Source organism: Oncorhynchus gorbuscha, linkage group LG04, assembly GCF_021184085.1.
Source record: "Oncorhynchus gorbuscha isolate QuinsamMale2020 ecotype Even-year linkage group LG04, OgorEven_v1.0, whole genome shotgun sequence".
In the NCBI taxonomy this organism is placed as follows: domain Eukaryota; kingdom Metazoa; phylum Chordata; class Actinopteri; order Salmoniformes; family Salmonidae; genus Oncorhynchus; species Oncorhynchus gorbuscha.
In genome coordinates, this window is record NC_060176.1 from 16,966,058 (window position 1) to 16,984,651 (window position 18,594).

Consider the following 18,594-nt stretch of genomic DNA (forward strand, 5'->3'; position numbering starts at 1 on the left):
ACAGAGAGGATATTGCCTTTTCATATTTCATGTAAAGTAATGGATGGGATATGCAAAAGAGGACCAGAAGAAAGACAAATGGAGAAAGTAAAGCTCCCGTGTTTGATTTGTATTAGAAACCGACCTGATAGAGGGAGGAAGGAGCGGAATTTTTTTCTCAATAAGTGGTGGCAGTCTTGTGGATGTTTTAAAGTGCCTCCACAATGTATTCATTGAATTCCTTTAGCGGATTGCTATTAGCAGCCAACTGGGGTTGAATCCTGATGACACAGACCCAGTAATGGAAAGGAAGGTACCCAGTGTATCCACTATATTCTCTACAGTAATGCATCATATCCTCAGTACCTGGCCACAGTGCTACTGTTTGGACTGAGCTTTAGTGTACGTGTTATCCTGAGGGATGGTACATTTAGGTGGACCTGTCACTGTGCTCAGTGAGTCACACATACAGTACACGCTCCTGTCACACTGTGGGCTGGCCTGGCAGTGCCTGGCTGACACCCTGTCACATTGACCCAACTGAAACACTTTCATGTCCAGTTCAGTTCAGTGCTGAAGCACCTCTTCATCCTCTCCCCAGTAAAATATCCCTCCAACACATTTTGATTTAGCAGGCATAGCAGACAGATAGTATTAGAAAGAAAACACATCAATGATAGCCCCCATATCTTATATTTTTAATCAAATTGATTAGCCATATTGGTATTCAGAAGCCTAGTCAATTCTGTTTTATCTAGCTAGGCGTACGCTTTATAAACAAGCAGCCCGTCAAGCCCGCTGCTGACCGCGTGCTCCGAGCCAGAGAGGCAGGCAGGCGGGAGGGCTGGAGCGGCCCAGTCTGGAGAGAGAGGCTTGTGGGTAGTGTGTTTGTGTATGTTTATGTACGTGGTGGCCCGGGAGGACTGGTGTAGACTGAGCCATGTGGGGGCTGTGTGCTGTGAGCTGGACTCTAACACATCGAGGTGGGTGCTACATACATCCAACCATGGCCACATTGATTTTCTCAGCTGATGCCTCCACAGAGCGTCCACAGGCTGGATGGATGCACTACAAAGATATGCAAATGGGGCATTCGATAAACTGACAGGCAGAGATCTTTTTTTCAGACGGGCCCTGTTTGGTGGGTCGGTAGTTCTAAAAAGAGGCGTAAACAGATAAGGACCTGGTAATGGACACACAGACACGTGTATGCACACATACCTGGCAGCTTGCTGTGCGGTGGGACTGAAGAAGCCCCTTTCAATAATTCCACATTGAAATGAAGCCCCTTAGTGAACTAGGCTACGGAATGTGAATGTAAAGTAGCATCAACTTAAATATAAAAATACTCACACACAGTATATTAAATCAAGGATATTGTTAGCATTCAATTTCTACAGCAGATATAATTTGTGTATATATAACATTGCAGTGTGTATATTCACATTCAGTCTGCTTTATTTGTCAGATATTCAACAAAAGCAGCTGGGTGTTGATCATATTTAATACATGTGTGAATGTAAGAATGGTGCTGTCTTGTTAAGCACAGTGGGCTGTGTGTGTGTGTGTGTGTGTGTGTGTGTGTGTGTGTGTGTGTGTGTGTGTGTGTGTGTGTGTGTGTGTGTGTGTGTGTGTGTGTGTGTGTGTGTGTGTGTGTGTGTGTGTGTGTGTGTGTGTGTGTGTGTCTGTACCTGGTAATTAAAGGGAGTTTGTGGCAAAAGCCAGACATCGGGAGAGATGAGCTATGAACAAAAGAGCTGTGACAGTTTCGGGTTATGTGATTTTTATGTCCCTTTTTTGCCAAATGAAAAATCAATACATTTTTTTCCGGGTTATACATATTCAGAGTGCCCGCCATGCTTCCTCCCTGATGGGGGAGTGGGGAGAGGAGGGGAGGATGAGGGGGCTACTCGCCTGTCACAACTGTACCATCGCATTTTCCGACCCACTGGTGAATACTTCAGAGTTGATGTGATTGCCCTTCATGACAGCGGTGATGCATTTTTCCCCCCTCCCTCTGGATCCTGCTTAGCTAGCCCCCTTCAATAGTCTAGAAATAGGCAAAGCTATTGTGGTGTGAGATGACGGAAAAGAGGGATGCATTAAGAAACGGGTTGATTTTGAAAGACAGGAAGGGGTGGAAGATTAGTGTGTGTGTGTGTGTGTGTGTGTGTGTGTGTGTGTGTGTGTGTGTGTGTGTGTGTGTGTGTGTGTGTGTGTGTGTGTGTGTGTGTGTGTGTGTGTGTGTGTGTGTGTGTGTGTGTGTGTGTGTGTGTGTGTGTGTGTGTGTGAGAGAGAGATGGGTGACAGGGAGAGTGGGGGGTTAGTCAAGTGAGAGTGTTTGTGTCTATGCTGTCTTTGTGCAGGACAGATCTCCCCCAGGCATGGGAGAGGAGAGACTTGAGAGCAGAAGTGTGTCCAGTGATGTCTTTGCCTCCTGCCCAGGCTTTTAGCCCATCGCCTGCCAGGGAAAAGCACAGTCTGCATCCTCCTTTGTCCATAATATGTGTATAGGCGAGGCTACCGTCATACAGGACACAGCGTAATGGCCGGTCAGAGCTGTTTGCGTGTGTGTATTCTGTGTGTATACGTGTGTGTGTGTAGAGGTTAGCTGGAGAGAGTGATCCCTGAATGCTCAGTCCCTGTGCAGGCACATTAACCTACATCCCCCTCTCCTCTCCTCCACGAAAACACAAAAGAGAAGAGAAATAGAACACCACTCTCCACAGATGTATTTATAATGTGTCTAAGTATCAATAATACAAGCAATAATTCTACTAAGTAGTACTAATTCCTATGAGATAATTACTTAAGGGAAAATACTTCATGCTATTTTTCAAATTGGTATATGCTTGTGTGTATACTGCCCAATTAGATAGTCATATGTGGTTTTATGTGAGCTCTATTTTGAAGGGAGAGGAGCCATTTCATCACGATTGATGTCCTGTTTACAGCTCCCTACTTATTGGACATGCAGAGCATCCATTGCATTAGACATGTCATGTTTGCGATGCGGTGTCACATCAGGTATTGAAACAAAGTGATGTCTATTTAGAATAACACGATATTCCGCTGGCATGTGTAAATTAGATTTCCCCTATTAGACGCTGCTGCCGTTGCGACAGATAATCTCTGTGTGACCCTCGGTGACCTGAATAAGGGCTGAATGGCCACTGAAATGACCAGTGACTTTGAAAGGCTAGGGGGATCAAATTAAGTGTTGCTTGGAAGGCTTAGGAGGGTTGGCCCGGGACTGGCAGGGGGGGTTAGGAGGGGAGTGCTGGAAGAGAGAGGAGCGAGAGAGTGAGAGAGGGGATGGGGCCCACTGGTATTGTTCTAAGGCAGTGTGAGCTATCCCTGCTGTTTGTGATTAACTTGCTGTTTAAAGTTTTTTAGCTATTAGCTGCCCTAACCCCGGACCCCCTTTACCCCTCCTCCTCCACCTGCTCCTCCTGCGCCTCCCCCACTACCCCCAGCCCATGGAGACACAAAGTATTCATTCACATTTAGATGGTGAGGTCACGGCAGGGCCAGTGGGGAGAGAGTGTCATGTCCTCCCTTAGACAGGTCAGGAATCTAGCACGTAACTCAGTCCCACACCGCCAGAGAGACACCACAGCCCTTTAAACCAAGGTACTCTTCTTTCCTTCCTAAATGTGAGGAGCGTATATGTATGTGTGTGTATGTGTGTGTGAGAGAGGGGTTTGAGAGACTGAAAGAGCATTAGAAATACAAGACACTCCTCTTTGAATGTGTGTGGTGTGTGTTGTGGTGTGTATGGCTAGTGGAGTGTTGGGCAGTCAGTCGGTCAGCTTGTGCAGTGTGTTGGTGTGACGCTAAGTCTCAGAGCGCTTGAGTCAGACACTGTGTTTATGGTAGCAAGGGAATCACCCAATCCTCACCACATGTTTGACTTGCTTAATTTCCGTTTGTATCTTATGCTTGTATTTACAATTACTTTGGAAGTTTCCTGTCGACATCCACTAAGTATGAAACATTATTAAATACACATTTGAGTATTTTTTTTAATAACAAATTCTGCATTTATCACTTATATTTTGTATATCCCTTTTATATATGTCTTTGATTGTATCCTATGTTGATATCAGCAGTTTGTTGGACTGTTTGAATGGCGGTGTAGTTGCTTTGTGGTACTGTGGTTGTATCCTATGTTGATATCAGCAGTTTGTTGGACTGTTTGAATGGCGGTGTAGTTGCTTTGTGGTACTGTGGTTGTATCCTATGTTGATATCAGCAGTTTGTTGGACTGTTTGAATGGCGGTGTAGTTGCTTTGTGGTACTGTGGTTGTATCATATGTTGTGGTTGCCTATTATTAATAAGTGATGGCCCATACCTCGCTAACCTCTCGCCTCTCTGGTTAGGGAGTGGGCCGTGTTTTACTCAGTCGTGGTTTTCTGACAGCTAGCTCATCAGGGAGGGCATGAGGAGGGGTCTGGGCCGGGGCAAGGATACTTTTTGGGAGGGGTGGTAGTGTTTTTCCGTGTGTTGTGGTTTAAGGGAGTGAGGAGGGGGGCTTGCGTATGGGGCAGAGAGGTGCTGATATGAGGAGCGGACAATGCGTGAAAGCCCCCCGCATGGGGCCTGTGTCCCATTGTCCCATGGTACCCTCCTGTCACTTTCATTTGACACCCCCCAGTCCGGAGTCAGGCCAGCTTTGATATGGGGATGGGGTGCAAGGGTTGATGGGGAGCAGGGGGGGGTTTAAAAGAAAGAGGTAGAGGAGAAAGATAGTCTGTGAGGTGTGAAATAAGATTGCTTTTTATCCGACAGCGGCATTAAAGAAAAGGAAGCTGTCCAGAGCTGGATAAAGTGGGGGAAGTGCACCCCTGATTTCCAGTTGAAGTGCTGTGACACCTGGTTAAAATGATAACAACAGCCTCAATAATCATAATGAGAGTAATGAGAGCTCCGACACACAGCCAGCTCCACACCACAGAGGAGCACCAGTGACTAGCACAGCTCAACCCCACTCCTGGTACTCTAAGACTGGGGAGAGGGAGAGCACAGCTCAACCCCACTCCTGGTACTCTAAGACTGGGGAGAGGGAGAGGCACAGCTCAACCCCACTCCTGGTACTCTAAGACTGGGGAGAGGGAGAGGCACAGCTCAACCCCACTCCTGGTACTCTAAGACTGGGGGGAGGGAGAGGCACAGCTCAACCCCACTCCTGGTACTCTAAGACTGGGGGGAGGGAGAGGCACAGCTCAACCCCACTCCTGGTACTTTAATACTGGGGAGAGGACAACGGGATAGACAGGGGCAGGCAGATGAGTCTGCTGTTGAGCATGAAAGGGAGACAAACAGATTCACTTGTGTATGAGGAGCACTGGAGCCATTTGCAGCAGGTAGGATTGGATTATGTGTTAATAGAATGGCTGTTAGTTTAGCATGTGTTCAGCTGCAACAGAGGACGGAGGAGGACTGGCCGATGTCTATGTACACTGTCTCTATATATATATATATATATATATATATATATATATATATATATATATATATATATATATATATATCATTATTTCAGTCTCAGAAGGAGTACTGGAAAGTGCAGTGGTTACCATCCATTATTTATTAGTCCGTTTGTGCCTGTCAGTGGGATTAGTATTAGTGTAATCACTGTTCTTCTGGGGGAAGGAAGGCTGTTCGGCCTCATCTGAAGGTTATCGCACTGTCTTCCCCGTCTCATCTTCACTGGCCGCTTCCTGCAGAGCATCTGCTTTGTACATCTCCACATATTTTTTTCTCCTTTTTCCTTCCCTGTGTCTCTGTTGCTCTCTCTCTCCTCATCCACCCACCCCCCATTAATGTGTGTGAGTACCTCGCTCTCTCCCGGCTTGTATAGGGTGACACCTATGGGTCTGCTTAAGCCCCTGCACTTACAGGCAGGCAGAGGAAGAGCGAGGGATGGAGAGCAGCAGCCGCTTGTGGTTGTGCGTGTGCATGTGGGAGCGTGTGTTTGTGCCAGGGGGAAATAGATGCTTCCGTTTGTCTTTTTCATCTCCATGTCACACCATTTCACCTGGCTGCAGTGTCTGTGATGCCTTCTGCAGACAGAGAGCTGGTAGGATGGTCTCCGTGGACATGCAGTGGAGGGCTGATATTGTTATGGGTGTAATCTGTGTGTCTGCAGCAGAGGTTTATTCAGCTTGCCTGATTAGATTAACGGAACAGTTTAATATCGCTGTATGAGGAGGGTTAATGAAGACAATTCATTAGATGACAACCTCCAGGCTATTGTCCTTTACATTTGAACGATTGAGGTTAGAAAGGGCCTATTGTCATCGCTCTGAGTGTTTCTCCCCGTCTATTTCCAGTCCTAATCTATGAGTCCGTTTTACAGGCTCTTCCATTTGCATCCTACTCTTAGGCCACTTGTGACCTTTCATTAATTATGGCTGGATCCGGCTTTAATCATTGTGTAATACCGTTGGAGATGAGATGAGGAATAGACACAGTCATTTGCCACTTAAAGATGTACTGCCGCTCGTGGATTTAAATGTCTGCCTTTCTACATTCATTTCTGGGGGTTACTGTGCGGTGTGTGTGGAAGTGTCATACATCTTGATTAAAAACCAAAATGAAGAAGTGTGAGCGAGAGGGGGCAGGCAGGCAGCAGAGGCTGGGGGGAGCTCTCTCTGCCACGTCCCACTAGAGATCTGTCTGGAGGATGCTGAGGTGACAGCTGATGTATTCAGTTAGGTTGAATAGAGTTCAAATCTGGACTGTGGATCAATGCAATGTTCCTGAAAAATCATGTTGAAGTGTGAAGGTGTGGAATTAGACACACTGTGAGAGTAGGACAGCTCAGAATGACATGCAGACCCTTTTAAAGGTGTACAATTTACCTGGGGATTATTTTGTAATCTGAGCACTTGTGCGGCTGTGTGGTTCTAATTCTCCGGGAGTTGTGTGGATTTGTGCAGGCTGGAGTTAGATGGGATTTTGGGGCTAGGCTGCGGCTCTCCTCTGGTTTACCAGGCAACGGTTTAGGACCGCCTCCAGCACAGGATGGGCTACGCTGGACGGAACTTGCAGGTTGCCTTGGAAACATAATAGAAACATGGTCAATAATAAAATAATGAAAAAATGTATTTATGCAAGTGGGATCTGGGGATCACTTAAATGTGCTTTTTACTGGGAGCCAGTTATCCCTGTTAAATACCTTCATTTATACACAGGATCCCCGTCTGCTGCTAGCAGTAATGTCTAACAACATAATCCATACACCAATCATTCTGTTGTGAGGAGAGGAGCTTCTTACTTTGGGAAACAGTCAGGAACGCCTGGATATGGCTCTTGCCTCATGACACAGAGGTGTTTTCTGTTGAGTTAAAGCTTTGTCAATGACAATCTCCTCAATGCTGTAGTTATTATCATACCTGGTATAATTATAGTTATTGCAATTATGATGCATTCTTGTATGGTATCTTCAGTTCACAGTAAGAAGCACTTCTCGGGCCTCTAAATCCAACCTTTTGTTAATTCAGTGAGAAGATCGCACATTTCTATGCTATTATTGAGCTATATATTATTGCTGTCTTTAGTGAGTGTGTTTCTCTTGGTGCGTCAGTGATTAGGATAGCAGAACTCCAATAGCACATTATCATCGCAATTTCAGCCTGATCTAAATGTGTAATCACTTTACACAGGCTATCATGTGTCTCTCGTCGTATAGCTTTCATTTCTCTTTGATTTACATGTGAATATGGAAGCACAGGAAATATCTATTTACCATGAGAACTGAAGGAGATTGAAATGTTTGAAATACTTGCCGGATTTCCAGTCATGAATGAATAGAGATTATACCATACCGTGCTGGTAGTGAAATGTACATCTTTGATTTGATTCAAAATGTTCTATCCAGAAACCATTTTTAGAGGCTATTTGTGCTAGTGAAGTTTGATGGGACTTTGGCTCTGTGTTTCGGTCCAGTTTACATAGTTGGTAACTACAGTATAGGGGAGTAAGTGCTGTAGTAGATCATATGAGACCATAAAAGTCGTGTACGTAGTGGCTTGTCTAGTGGTGAGCTCAGATCAGATGTGTGTTGACTGCAGGGCTGAATATGTGAACAGGATATTTCAGTGGCTGTTGTTGTAGTATTGTCAATATATCAATAGACTGTCGAGTAGAGACCCGAGAGTGGAAGCATTTTCAAAAGAACATTTAAGTACATTTGCTGAGAATTAGCTGACTTGTGGAGTAACTGATAGGCCTTATTGACTGCGGCCCAGTTTACTGTTGTCAAATCAATGCTGTTGCGTGCTAGTCGCACTACTTTTAAACAAACTTAACAGGCTGAGGGGCTGCTCGGGGGGGCACTGGAGAGAAATAAAGAAGATTGATGCCCTTTTTATTATCAGTTTTCTGCCATATTCCCCTCTGCGTTACTTACAGATGGCATTATCAGATATGCATTGTTTGGAGTTCAATGCTTTTAAATGGGTTGATATATTGAGCTGAAGCTTTTAAGGTCATTACAGGGGATTTCTGTATTTGACTTGGTAGAAAAATCTAATGAATTGCCGGTCTGAAAGTTTTAAATATTTATGATTTTTTTTGTCTTTTCGCAGTAGCGAGGAAGTAGAGGTGAAATGAGCCCTGTATTTGTAAGTAGCCTAGCAGACTGCAGCTGGGGACAGTAAATGCATGTGGAGAGAGAGAAAGTGAGTGAGAAAGAGAAGGAGAGAAAGAGAAAGAGGGAGCGAGAGAAAGAGAGAGGGAGAGAGAGAGAGAGGTCTTTCTCTAGAAACACGCTCCTCACACAATTATTTTTCCTGTCTACATACTTCAAACCGCTTTGGAAAATGTGTGTATGTCTCTACCACATGTGTGCGGTTTTCTGCAGTTTTATGTCCACATTAAAGAGAGGAAGCCATAAAGATATTTGTGTCATGGTCTTGAATAAATGAAGAACTATAACTTTGGGGCTTGTATAAAAAAATCATGATGGTTATTATTATTATTGTTATTATTTTAATATTTTCAAATGAACTGTAATTATCTTCTAAATGTGTTCATATTAGTGTGGATACAGCAGAGAAAATAGATGATAAAATATAATACATTTCCTCTATCTCTGTTTTGATTTAACAAAAATAATTTCACTAATTTTATTGTTTTAATTCAAATAAATGGCAAAATGCAATCAAGCAGCACAGGGCAGAACGCAGATCCCGCCCTCTTTGTCTGGTAACCTTTTAACTGCGTGTCAGCGAATGTAATTGTTGTAAGCTCCTATAGAAAAAAAATGCGTCTGTCCCTTTAAGTGCTTCCACCAATTCTGATGGCGTGTTGATTTACATATCCCATCCTCTCCTCCCCCTTCAGGAGAGCTGAGCGAGGATGTGGAGGCTGCCAGTGAGACCACCACAGAACAGGAGGACCAAACCAAAGACAGAGAAGGTGGGGGGGAGAAGGAGCTCACCAAAGGGACAGGTAAGGCCTATATTTACACTACACACATTTAGGCAACACTGCCCTCAGGGATCATGTGCTATTGCACCTGATTTGTTCTCAACAGAAGGCCTTTTCTCTCAAATAATTATACAGATTCTACACAAATGTCAGAGTCCCTTTAATATTGCTCTGTTACAAATCCACAAATCAGTTTGTAGTGTTTCTTTTTAAAGGAGGCCTTTCTGTTTCTTACTGTAGGAGGGAGACAGGTCGCCTCTCATCAAATCCTATCTGATGAATTAGGCCAAATTGTCAATTGAGCTAATCTGGTCAGGTGACTCATGTTTTGTCAGTTGTCAGTGGATTTTATGGAGAGGGGCCTGGGCGCATAATTCAAGGCCGGCCACGTGTGTGCCCATATGACAGACATGACTCCCTCCTGCACTGCACTGATCGTGTGTGACAGAAACACACACCTGTGTTAAATGTTATCAGATAGGGATATTTCTCTCCCTGGGCTTTCAGATGCCAGGTGCAGGTGTTGAGTTCCATGGAGAGGTGAGGCTTGAGCTGAGGCGAGACATTAGTGTTAGGGCCTATTCTAACCTGAGGCCTACTGTTACCTGCAGATTAGAGGCCTGTGTTTTGGTGAGAGTCCATGATTGTTTGTTGTAGGTTTTTAGGGTGAATCCTATCAACGTGCATTAGAAATGGTTTATCTGATTTCTGCTGCTAGTCGAGGTCAGCAGGTCCAGGCTGAACGTGTGTGGGTGTATGAGTGTGAGGAGGAGGTTCACACACAGGAAGTGTTTGTGACTGCCCCCCACTGCTTGGCTCCCCTGGCCACATGTTCACGTCAGAGCATAGCTAGGGTTTGTGTCAAGCCCTGTTGGGAGTCTGGCCTGGATATCCAATCACAGCACTCCTAGACCAGGGATTTTCTAAACTTCCTTGTTAGAATTAGTTAGAAGTTATAGTAATAATAGTTAGGTAACAATCTAGTAATAGTTACAGTAATAGTCATTAGTTATAGCAGTATACTATATTTTCGACTGCCGTTGTTTTTTGTTTTTCAGCCCTAACGCCAGGTTCGGCAATTTACCTTTCTTATATCATCTACTCTTGGGCTCAGATGGGCAGGGTGGAAATATTTGAGGCGTGTCCTTAAAAACATGATCCAAAGTTGTGATTTCAGTGCTGGTAGGGATATTTAAGACCAACCAGAAGCTGGTTTTAGCGGAAACGCAGTTTCTTATGGCATGAACTTTGACAGCTAAAACACAGCCTATCCAGCTGTGACGCACACTGCCCATATGCACACGGAACAAGATTAGCCTATGTGCTTTTGGTGCCTTTAGAAACATAAAAAACATTCTGTTTTTTCCTTATTTCATGGCCTTACCCCCCTGTCAATTAGGCTTTTTTTTCTGTCCTGTCCTATGCAATTGCGAAGTAGTCAAGACTGCAGATAAAGGGTTTGTCTCCTGAGACCACTAGGAAATAAATCTTAATCCACCAAATCTTTACTAAAATATCAAGTTTGAGAGGAGTAAAACAGTGAGCTGACATTCACTTTGTATCTATGCATCGTAGGTAGGCCCACATTATAGCCATGCAGGTCCTGTTTTGGATGTGCATAACACCCTCAGTTTTCTGCCGTGTTTTATTATTATATGCCCGCGGGGAGAAATGATGGTGCCTGTAAGTGTGACATAGCCTATTTAAAACAAGTTTGTTGTTTTTGTTTAGAATTTGATTCAAATGATTTGTTCTCTTTTAGGCTTTATCAATAATGAATTGAATCTTGCTTATTGACAATGTTTGGCATGTCCATGCTCAGCCATAATGTAATGTACAGTAGGCATAGCCCCTATATCAGTGTGAATGCTGTTGAAGACATGCAATTACTTAAAACAATGTGGACTGCAAATGGGTTCAAGCTAACGTATTTAGCAAAGTTAGGTCTACATTTAGTTACTTCGTTTCTGTAAGCCATTTAACAAACTATAATGGACTAACATTGGAATTGGAGTTGATTCCAAGGCAATACATAAAAGACTGTAAATACAAAACTTGAAGCAACCACATATTTCACCAGGGAGCACGTTCTGATTGGCCAGTGAGGGCCAAGCCTTCGACACACCCACAACTTGTTTATTCATCAAAACCCAGACCTTTCGCACCAACGCCAGCAAGTGCGCCTTTAATTGTGATAGTGAAAATAGCAAAAATACTTCTGATACACCCTGAACCTATAGCGCTACCGCCTTAGGTTTACCATTGAGTTAGGTTTGTTAATAAAAGAGAGCCCATAGAGCGTTGAAGCCTGAGGTGCTTTCCCATTGGTTCTTGGTGGGGTGTATGGAGCGTTGAGGCCTGAGGTGCTTTCCCATTGGTTCTTGGTGGGGTGTATGGAGCGTTGAGGCCTGAGGTGCTTTCCCATTGGTTCTTGGTGGGGTGTATGGAGCGTTGAGGCCTGAGGTGCTTTCCCATTGGTTCTTGGTGGGGTGTATGGAGCGTTGAGGCCTGAGGTGCTTTCCCATTGGTTCTTGGTGGGGTGTATGGAGCGTTGAGGCCTGAGGTGCTTTCCCATTGGTTCTTGGTGGGGTGTATGGAGCGTTGAGGCCTGAGGTGCTTTCCCATTGGTTCTTGGTGGGGTGTATGGAGCGTTGAGGCCTGAGGTGCTTTCCCATTGGTTCTTGGTGGGGTGTGTGGAGCGTTGACACACCTTTTTGAGACAGATACTGTGTGAATATCCATCTAAACACTGTTGGCTGGTGGCCTACTGCTCCACATGTATGAAGCATGCTTGTCCATTTAACACACAGTATGCTGGAGTACTGTGGAACAGTATAATACAGCATGCTTGTCCATTTAACACACAGTATGCTGGAGTACTGTGGAACAGTATAATACAGCATGCTTGTCCATTTAACACACAGTATGCTGGAGTACTGTGGAACAGTATAATACAGCATGCTTGTCCATTTAACACACAGTATGCTGGAGTACTGTGGAACAGTATAATACAGCATGCTTGTCCATTTAACACACAGTATGCTGGAGTACTGTGGAACAGTATAATACAGCATGCTTGTCCATTTAACACACAGTATGCTGGAGTACTGTGGAACAGTATAATACAGCATGCTTGTCCATTTAACACACAGTATGCTGGAGTACTGTGGAACAGTATAATACAGCATGCTTGTCCATTTAACACACAGTATACAGGTGTACTGTGGAACAGTATAATACAGCATGCTTGTCCATTTAACACACAGTATGCTGGAGTACTGTGGAACAGTATAATACAGCATGCTTGTCCATTTAACACATAGTATGCTGGAGTACTGTGGAACAGTATAATACAGCATGGGTCTCTGGACCCTTCCATTAACCCAGTGGGTTAACGGAAGGTCCTTTTTATACTTTGAGTTTTTACTGTTATGAAGTAGAAAAGGGAATAAGTATTATCAGTAATTAGTTTTGATCTAGCTATTTGTTTCATGTTGTCAGACAAGGATGGAAGCGAGTAGGGGGATTTCTTGTAATCTCCTCCCATCCAATAGACAGAGTTGTGGTAATGAAAGCCAACATCACAGACTAGCAGGCAGAGTGAGAGATGGCATTTTAACTAGACCAGCTCCATCCCTGGACCTGGGGGATGGTTAGAGTTCTGATGTCTTCATTTACATTAGTGAGGTTAAAAGCTGGAAAACAATCCAGACCCATCTTTGTAAAAAGGTCTTTGATATTCTAACTTTTATTTTAAATGAGTTGTTTGTGCTCTTTGAAAGGGTGACGCTCCTCTTTGATGGGAGAAATAATGATATGCATGCCTGCCTGAAAAATGGCTAAAAGTACATTTTAACACATCAAAATATAGCACTTTAAAAAGCATTAAAATGAGCCAAGCGATTAATAATTCACTCATACCTGTGGTGCTCAGGAAGAGTCCTCGCATTAGCATTCCTGGTTTTTGAAAGGCATGCCATTTGATACAAGCATATTCAATTCCTTTCCTCCCCTCTGTCAGTCACTAATCACCAAATAAGTGTGTTTCTGTGTTTTCACAAAGGAAAGATGTGCTTTTGCATATGAAAAAAGTACAGCTTCCCAGCAGCTTATTAGAACCGCTTAGTTAAAAATAGCGTGTGCATTAAGAAACCAGGTCTGGGTTTCTGTTTGATGTCAGTGAAGAGGTGGGTGGGTGGAGAAGGTGGAGGGATGGAGGGATGGGGGGACGGCTGTGTTGTCAGTGAAGAGGTGGGTGGGTGGAGAAGGTGGAGGGGTGGAAGGATGGGGGATGGCTGTGTTGTCAGTGAAGAGGTGGGTGGGTGGAGAAGGTGGAGGGATAGAGGGATGGGGGACGGCTGTGTTTTCAGTGAAGAGGTGGGTGGGTGGAGAAGGTGGAGGGATGGAGGGATGGGGGACAGCTGTGTTGTCAGTGAAGAGGTGGGTGGGTGGAGAAGGTGGAGGGATGGTGGGATGGGGGACGGCTGTGTTGTCATTGAAGAGGTGGGTGGGTGGAGAAGGTGGAGGCGTGGAGGGATGGGGGACGGCTGTGTTGTCAGTGAAGAGGTGGGTGGGTGAGGAGGTGGAAGGGTGGAGGGATGGGGGGACGGCTGTGTTGTCAGTGAAGAGGTGGGCGGGTGGAGAAGGTGGAGGTGTGGAGGGGTGGAGGGATGGGGGACGGCTGTGTTGTCAGTGTAGAGGTGGGTGGGTGGAGAAGGTGGAGGGATGGGGGGACGGCTGTGTTGTCAGTGAAGAGATGGGTGGGTGGAGAAGGTGGAGGGGTGGAGGGATGGAGGGATGGGGGGGACGGCTGTGTTGTCAGTGAAGAGGTGGGTGGGTGGAGAAGGTGGAGGGGTGGAGAAGGTGGAGGGATGGGGGACGGCTGTGTTGTCAGTGAAGAGGTGGGTGGGTGGAGAAGGTGGAGGGGTGGAGGGATGGGGGGACGGCTGTGTTGTCAGTGAAGAGGTGGGTGGGTGGAGAAGGTGGAGGGGTGGAGAAGGTGGAGGGATGGGTGGGACGGCTGTGTTGTCAGTGAAGAGGTGGGTGGGTGGAGAAGGTGGAGGGGTGGAGTGATGGCTGTGTTGTCAGTGAAGAGATGGGTGGGTGGAGAAGGTGGAGGGGTGGAGGGATGGGGGGACGGCTGTGTTGTCAGTGAAGAGGTGGGTGGGTGGAGAAGGTGGAGGGGTGGAGAAGGTGGAGGGATGGGGGACGGCTGTGTTGTCAGTGAAGAGGTGGGTGGGTGGAGAAGGTGGAGGGGTGGAGGGATGGGGGACGGCTGTGTTGTCAGTGAAGAGGTGGGTGGGTGGAGAAGGTGGAGGGGTGGAGAAGGTGGAGGGATGGGGGGCGGCTGTGTTGTCAGTGAAGAGGTGGGTGGGTGGAGAAGGTGGAGGGGTGGAGAAGGTGGAGGGATGGGTGGGACGGCTGTGTTATCAGTGAAGAGGTGGGTGGGTGGAGAAGGTGGAGGGGTGGAGTGATGGCTGTGTTGTCAGCTCAGAAAGGAGACGGGAGCGCTAGTTTAATGGAAGGTCGCTTTTTCTCCTCTATGTTTGTATGATTGATGGACACAGCGCCTATACAGAGACCCTCTGTAACCCTGTACGAACAACAGCACAGAGGAACACAGAATGCATTTGGTGAACAGAGGCATGCTTGTTGCGGCTGATGATTGTCTCGGGGTGTCTGAGAAGGCAGACAACACACCGATGCTGTTTGTTGGACTAGACTGTGAGGGACTGACCTAACCTGTGTTTTAAAGGACTGTCTGAAAAGTGATCCGTCTCCCGCTGTCTGATGGCGTGCCGCTCTCCCAAGGACCGTCGTTAGAACTATTGAAGTGTTTCGTCTCCCGCTGTCTGACGGCGTGCCGCTCTCCCAAGGACCGTCGTTAGAACTATTGAAGTGTTTCGTCTCCCGCTGTCTGATGGCGTGCCGCTCTCCCAAGGACCGTCGTTAGAACTATTGAAGTGTTTCGTCTCCCGCTGTCTGAAGGCGTGCCGCTCTCCCAAGGACCGTCGTTAGAACTATTGAAGTGTTTCGTCTCCCGCTGTCTGACGGCGTGCCGCTCTCCCAAGGCCCGTCGTTAGAACTAATTGAAGTGTTTCGTCTCCCGGTTTCTGATGGCGTGCCGCTCTCCCAAGGACCGTCGTTAGTACTATTGAAGTGTTTCGTCTCCCGCTGTCTGATGGCGTGCCGCTCTCCCAAGGACCGTTGGTAGAACTATTGAAGTGTTTTGTCTTCCGCTGTCCGATGGCGTGCCGCTCTCCCAAGGCCCGTCGTTAGAACTATTGAAGTGTTTCGTCTCCCGCTGTCCGATGGCGTGCCGCTCTCCCAGGACCGTCGTTAGAACTATTGAAGTGTTTCGTCTCCCGCTGTCCGATGGCGTGCCGCTCTCCCAAGGACCGTCGTTAGAACTATTGAAGTGTTTCGTCTCCCGCTGTCTGATGGCGTGCCGCTCTCCCAAGGACCGTCGTTAGAACTATTGAAGTGTTTCGTCTCCCGCTGTCTGATGGCTGTGCCGCTCTCCCAAGGACCGTCGTTAGAACTATTGAAGTGTTTCGTCTCCCGCTGTCTGATGGCGTGCCGCTCTCCCAAGGCCCGTCGTTAGAACTATTGAAGTGTTTCGTCTCCCGGTTTCTGATGGCGTGCCGTACTCCCAAGGCCCGTCGTTAGAACTATTGAAGTGTTTCGTCTCCCGCTGTCTGATGGCGTGCCGCTCTCCCAAGGACCGTCGTTAGAACTATTGAAGTGTTTCGTCTCCAGCTGTCTGATGGCGTGCCGCTCTCCCAAGGACCGTCGTTAGAACTATTGAAGTGTTTCGTCTCCCGCTGTCTGATGGCGTGCCGCTCTCCCAAGGCCCGTCGTTAGAACTATTGAAGTGTTTCGTCTCCCGCTGTCTGATGGCGTGCCGCTCTCCCAAGGCCCGTCGTTAGAACTATTGAAGTGTTTTGTCTTCCGCTGTCTGATGGCGTGCCGCTCTCCCAAGGACCGTCGTTAGAACTATTGAAGTGTTTCGTCTCCAGCTGTCTGATGGCGTGCCGCTCTCCCAAGGACCGTCGTTAGAACTATTGAAGTGTTTCGTCTCCCGCTGTCTGATGGCGTGCCGCTCTCCCAAGGCCCGTCGTTAGAACTATTGAAGTGTTTCGTCTCCCGCTGTCTGATGGCGTGCCGCTCTCCCAAGGCCCGTCGTTAGAACTATTGAAGTGTTTCGTCTTCCGCTGTCTGATGGCGTGCCGCTCTCCCAAGGACCGTCGTTAGAACTATTGAAGTGTTTCGTCTCATCCTTGTCATGCAACCATTGGAACTTGGTGTGGAGACGTTGTTCCCTTTACAAATGACAGTCACTATCAGGCAGGCAGCATTAGCAGAGGCAGAAGAAAGGTGCCTTCCTTTTTAAAGCTACTGTCAATCTTATTTTCCCTTTTTAGTGCCACAGCGCTTCAAAATTCATTAAAGCCATTTAGAAATGCATGTGTATTCTGCATGTCTTCTCCTGCTGAAAGATTTCTACAATATGCCGCTCACACAGGTGAACACACACACCAGACTTTGTCATTATTTTCCATGACATACATCCCCATTTTAGTTTGTACATTGAATTCATTACTTATTTAAACAATAAAGTGAATGTTGGCAGAAGCTGCGATTTAGCCAACTTCCCCAATAAGCTATCCAGGGGTCGTTTCTAATGCGGCCAATGAAATATTTATAAATGGCCAGCCCTGAGCCTTGCTCCCCTTCTACTCACGCCTTGTTCACCTAGCTGAGGCAGCATTAGTGAAATGGAGGGGTTCTGCTCCGGAAGGCAAGGGAGCTGTACCTAGATTAGAGCAGGACAGTATTAATGCAGGAGCTGAATACACAGGGATGGAGGTAGGAGAAAGGTAGAGGAGGAGGGGAGAGGATGTGGGGGGGGGGCAGACAGAGGAAAGAGGGATTGTTAATACACTTAAGGGCTAGGAGGAATGGACACAATATGATTTGACATGCTTAACATAAATGTATGGGAAGGGTTTGTATTGAGGTGGTCTATATGGAGAAATGGGAGGGAGGGGTGCAGTGTGTGTGTGTGGGGAGGGAGAGGGGGTTGCAATCTTCTGCAATTGAGGTTTATGAATAATTCCTCTCATACCCCCTTCCTGACTTTCAAATGATGGGAGCTGGAGCGAGGGAGGGGGGAATGATATTACAGCGCGGGGTCATCCGCATTCTGTCACCGGCAGAGCACCCAACCAAATTGGTCCCATCTCTTTTCCCTTAAATATTTACTTTTAGCTATGAATCTCTGTGATTGGATGAGTGTGGAGGAGCCCGGTGCTGTGAGTGTGTGTATGGTTGTGAGTGTGTGTACTTGCATGCTTGTTTATGTATGTGTGTATGCATGTGTGGGTTTGTTTGTATGTGTAGATTTGTGTGTGTGTGTGAGTGAAGGGAAATTAGACGACGGATGCATCTCTGTCAGTGCAGTGAACATTAGCAACCCCTGGATGCAGAGGAGTGATACTGCAGGCTGAACATATAATGGCCTGTGCTCTCTGGTCTTGGGAGTGGTGTGCGGCTCACACTGGAACGCACACATATGGGGATGTGGTAGCTTTCACCTCTAGTTTTAGGAATAGTCTCATGAGTTGTCAGAAATGCTGTGCTGGCCAGTAGGGTAAGGTTAGCAATGGACAGTGCTCATTATTTTTATATCTCATATTTTCATATTTTTGAACAGTTCAGCCTAAGGAATGTATTATACCAATGGTCTTTTTTCTACATATTCATATCATGTCCTTTGAGTGCTCAAATTACCCCTCAAATTATAATTCCTTTTGTCTTTGAAGATTGTAGACCATAAATTGTCCTTGTTTGTGAGCCAACTCCCTGAAAGATCAGTGTTTGAGTTTTATTGCTATAGTGTTATGGGCCAGCCGTGTTGCTGCTGCTACCGCCTCTTTGCCGGCCTGGTGAGCGGGGAGGAGTGTCCTTTAAAGGTGAACGCCATGTCAGCCGCCTGCTCAGTGGCCTGAAGATTAATAACGCGGACACTAATTACTATCTCCTTTTAATTTCTTCATTTTAAATGTGTCGTTGTTGCAGTCATGCCTGTAGGCCTATATAAACCACTCTTCTTTTCCCATGCAGTGTGGAGCTGGTTTTTCATTTAATAAAAGTCAGGGTTATCCACCAAGGAT

At 46.3% G+C, this 18,594-nt stretch overlaps 1 protein-coding gene across 1 annotated transcript in view; it reads left to right on the top strand.

The window, feature by feature from the left end:
- Positions 1 to 16,672, top strand: part of LOC124033483 (zinc finger homeobox protein 3-like) — a 126,638-nt gene extending 109,966 nt beyond the window's left edge. Inside the window, exons 5-12 of the mRNA XM_046345504.1 lie at positions 9,332 to 9,439; positions 15,360 to 15,431; positions 15,556 to 15,624; positions 15,750 to 15,821; positions 15,880 to 16,017; positions 16,141 to 16,212; positions 16,401 to 16,472; positions 16,596 to 16,672. Of these exons, the coding sequence (XP_046201460.1) occupies positions 9,332 to 9,439; positions 15,360 to 15,431; positions 15,556 to 15,624; positions 15,750 to 15,821; positions 15,880 to 16,017; positions 16,141 to 16,212; positions 16,401 to 16,472; positions 16,596 to 16,672 (680 nt within the window). The remainder of the gene's footprint in view (positions 1 to 9,331; positions 9,440 to 15,359; positions 15,432 to 15,555; positions 15,625 to 15,749; positions 15,822 to 15,879; positions 16,018 to 16,140; positions 16,213 to 16,400; positions 16,473 to 16,595) is intronic.
- The last annotated feature ends 1,922 nt before the right edge of the window (positions 16,673 to 18,594 follow it).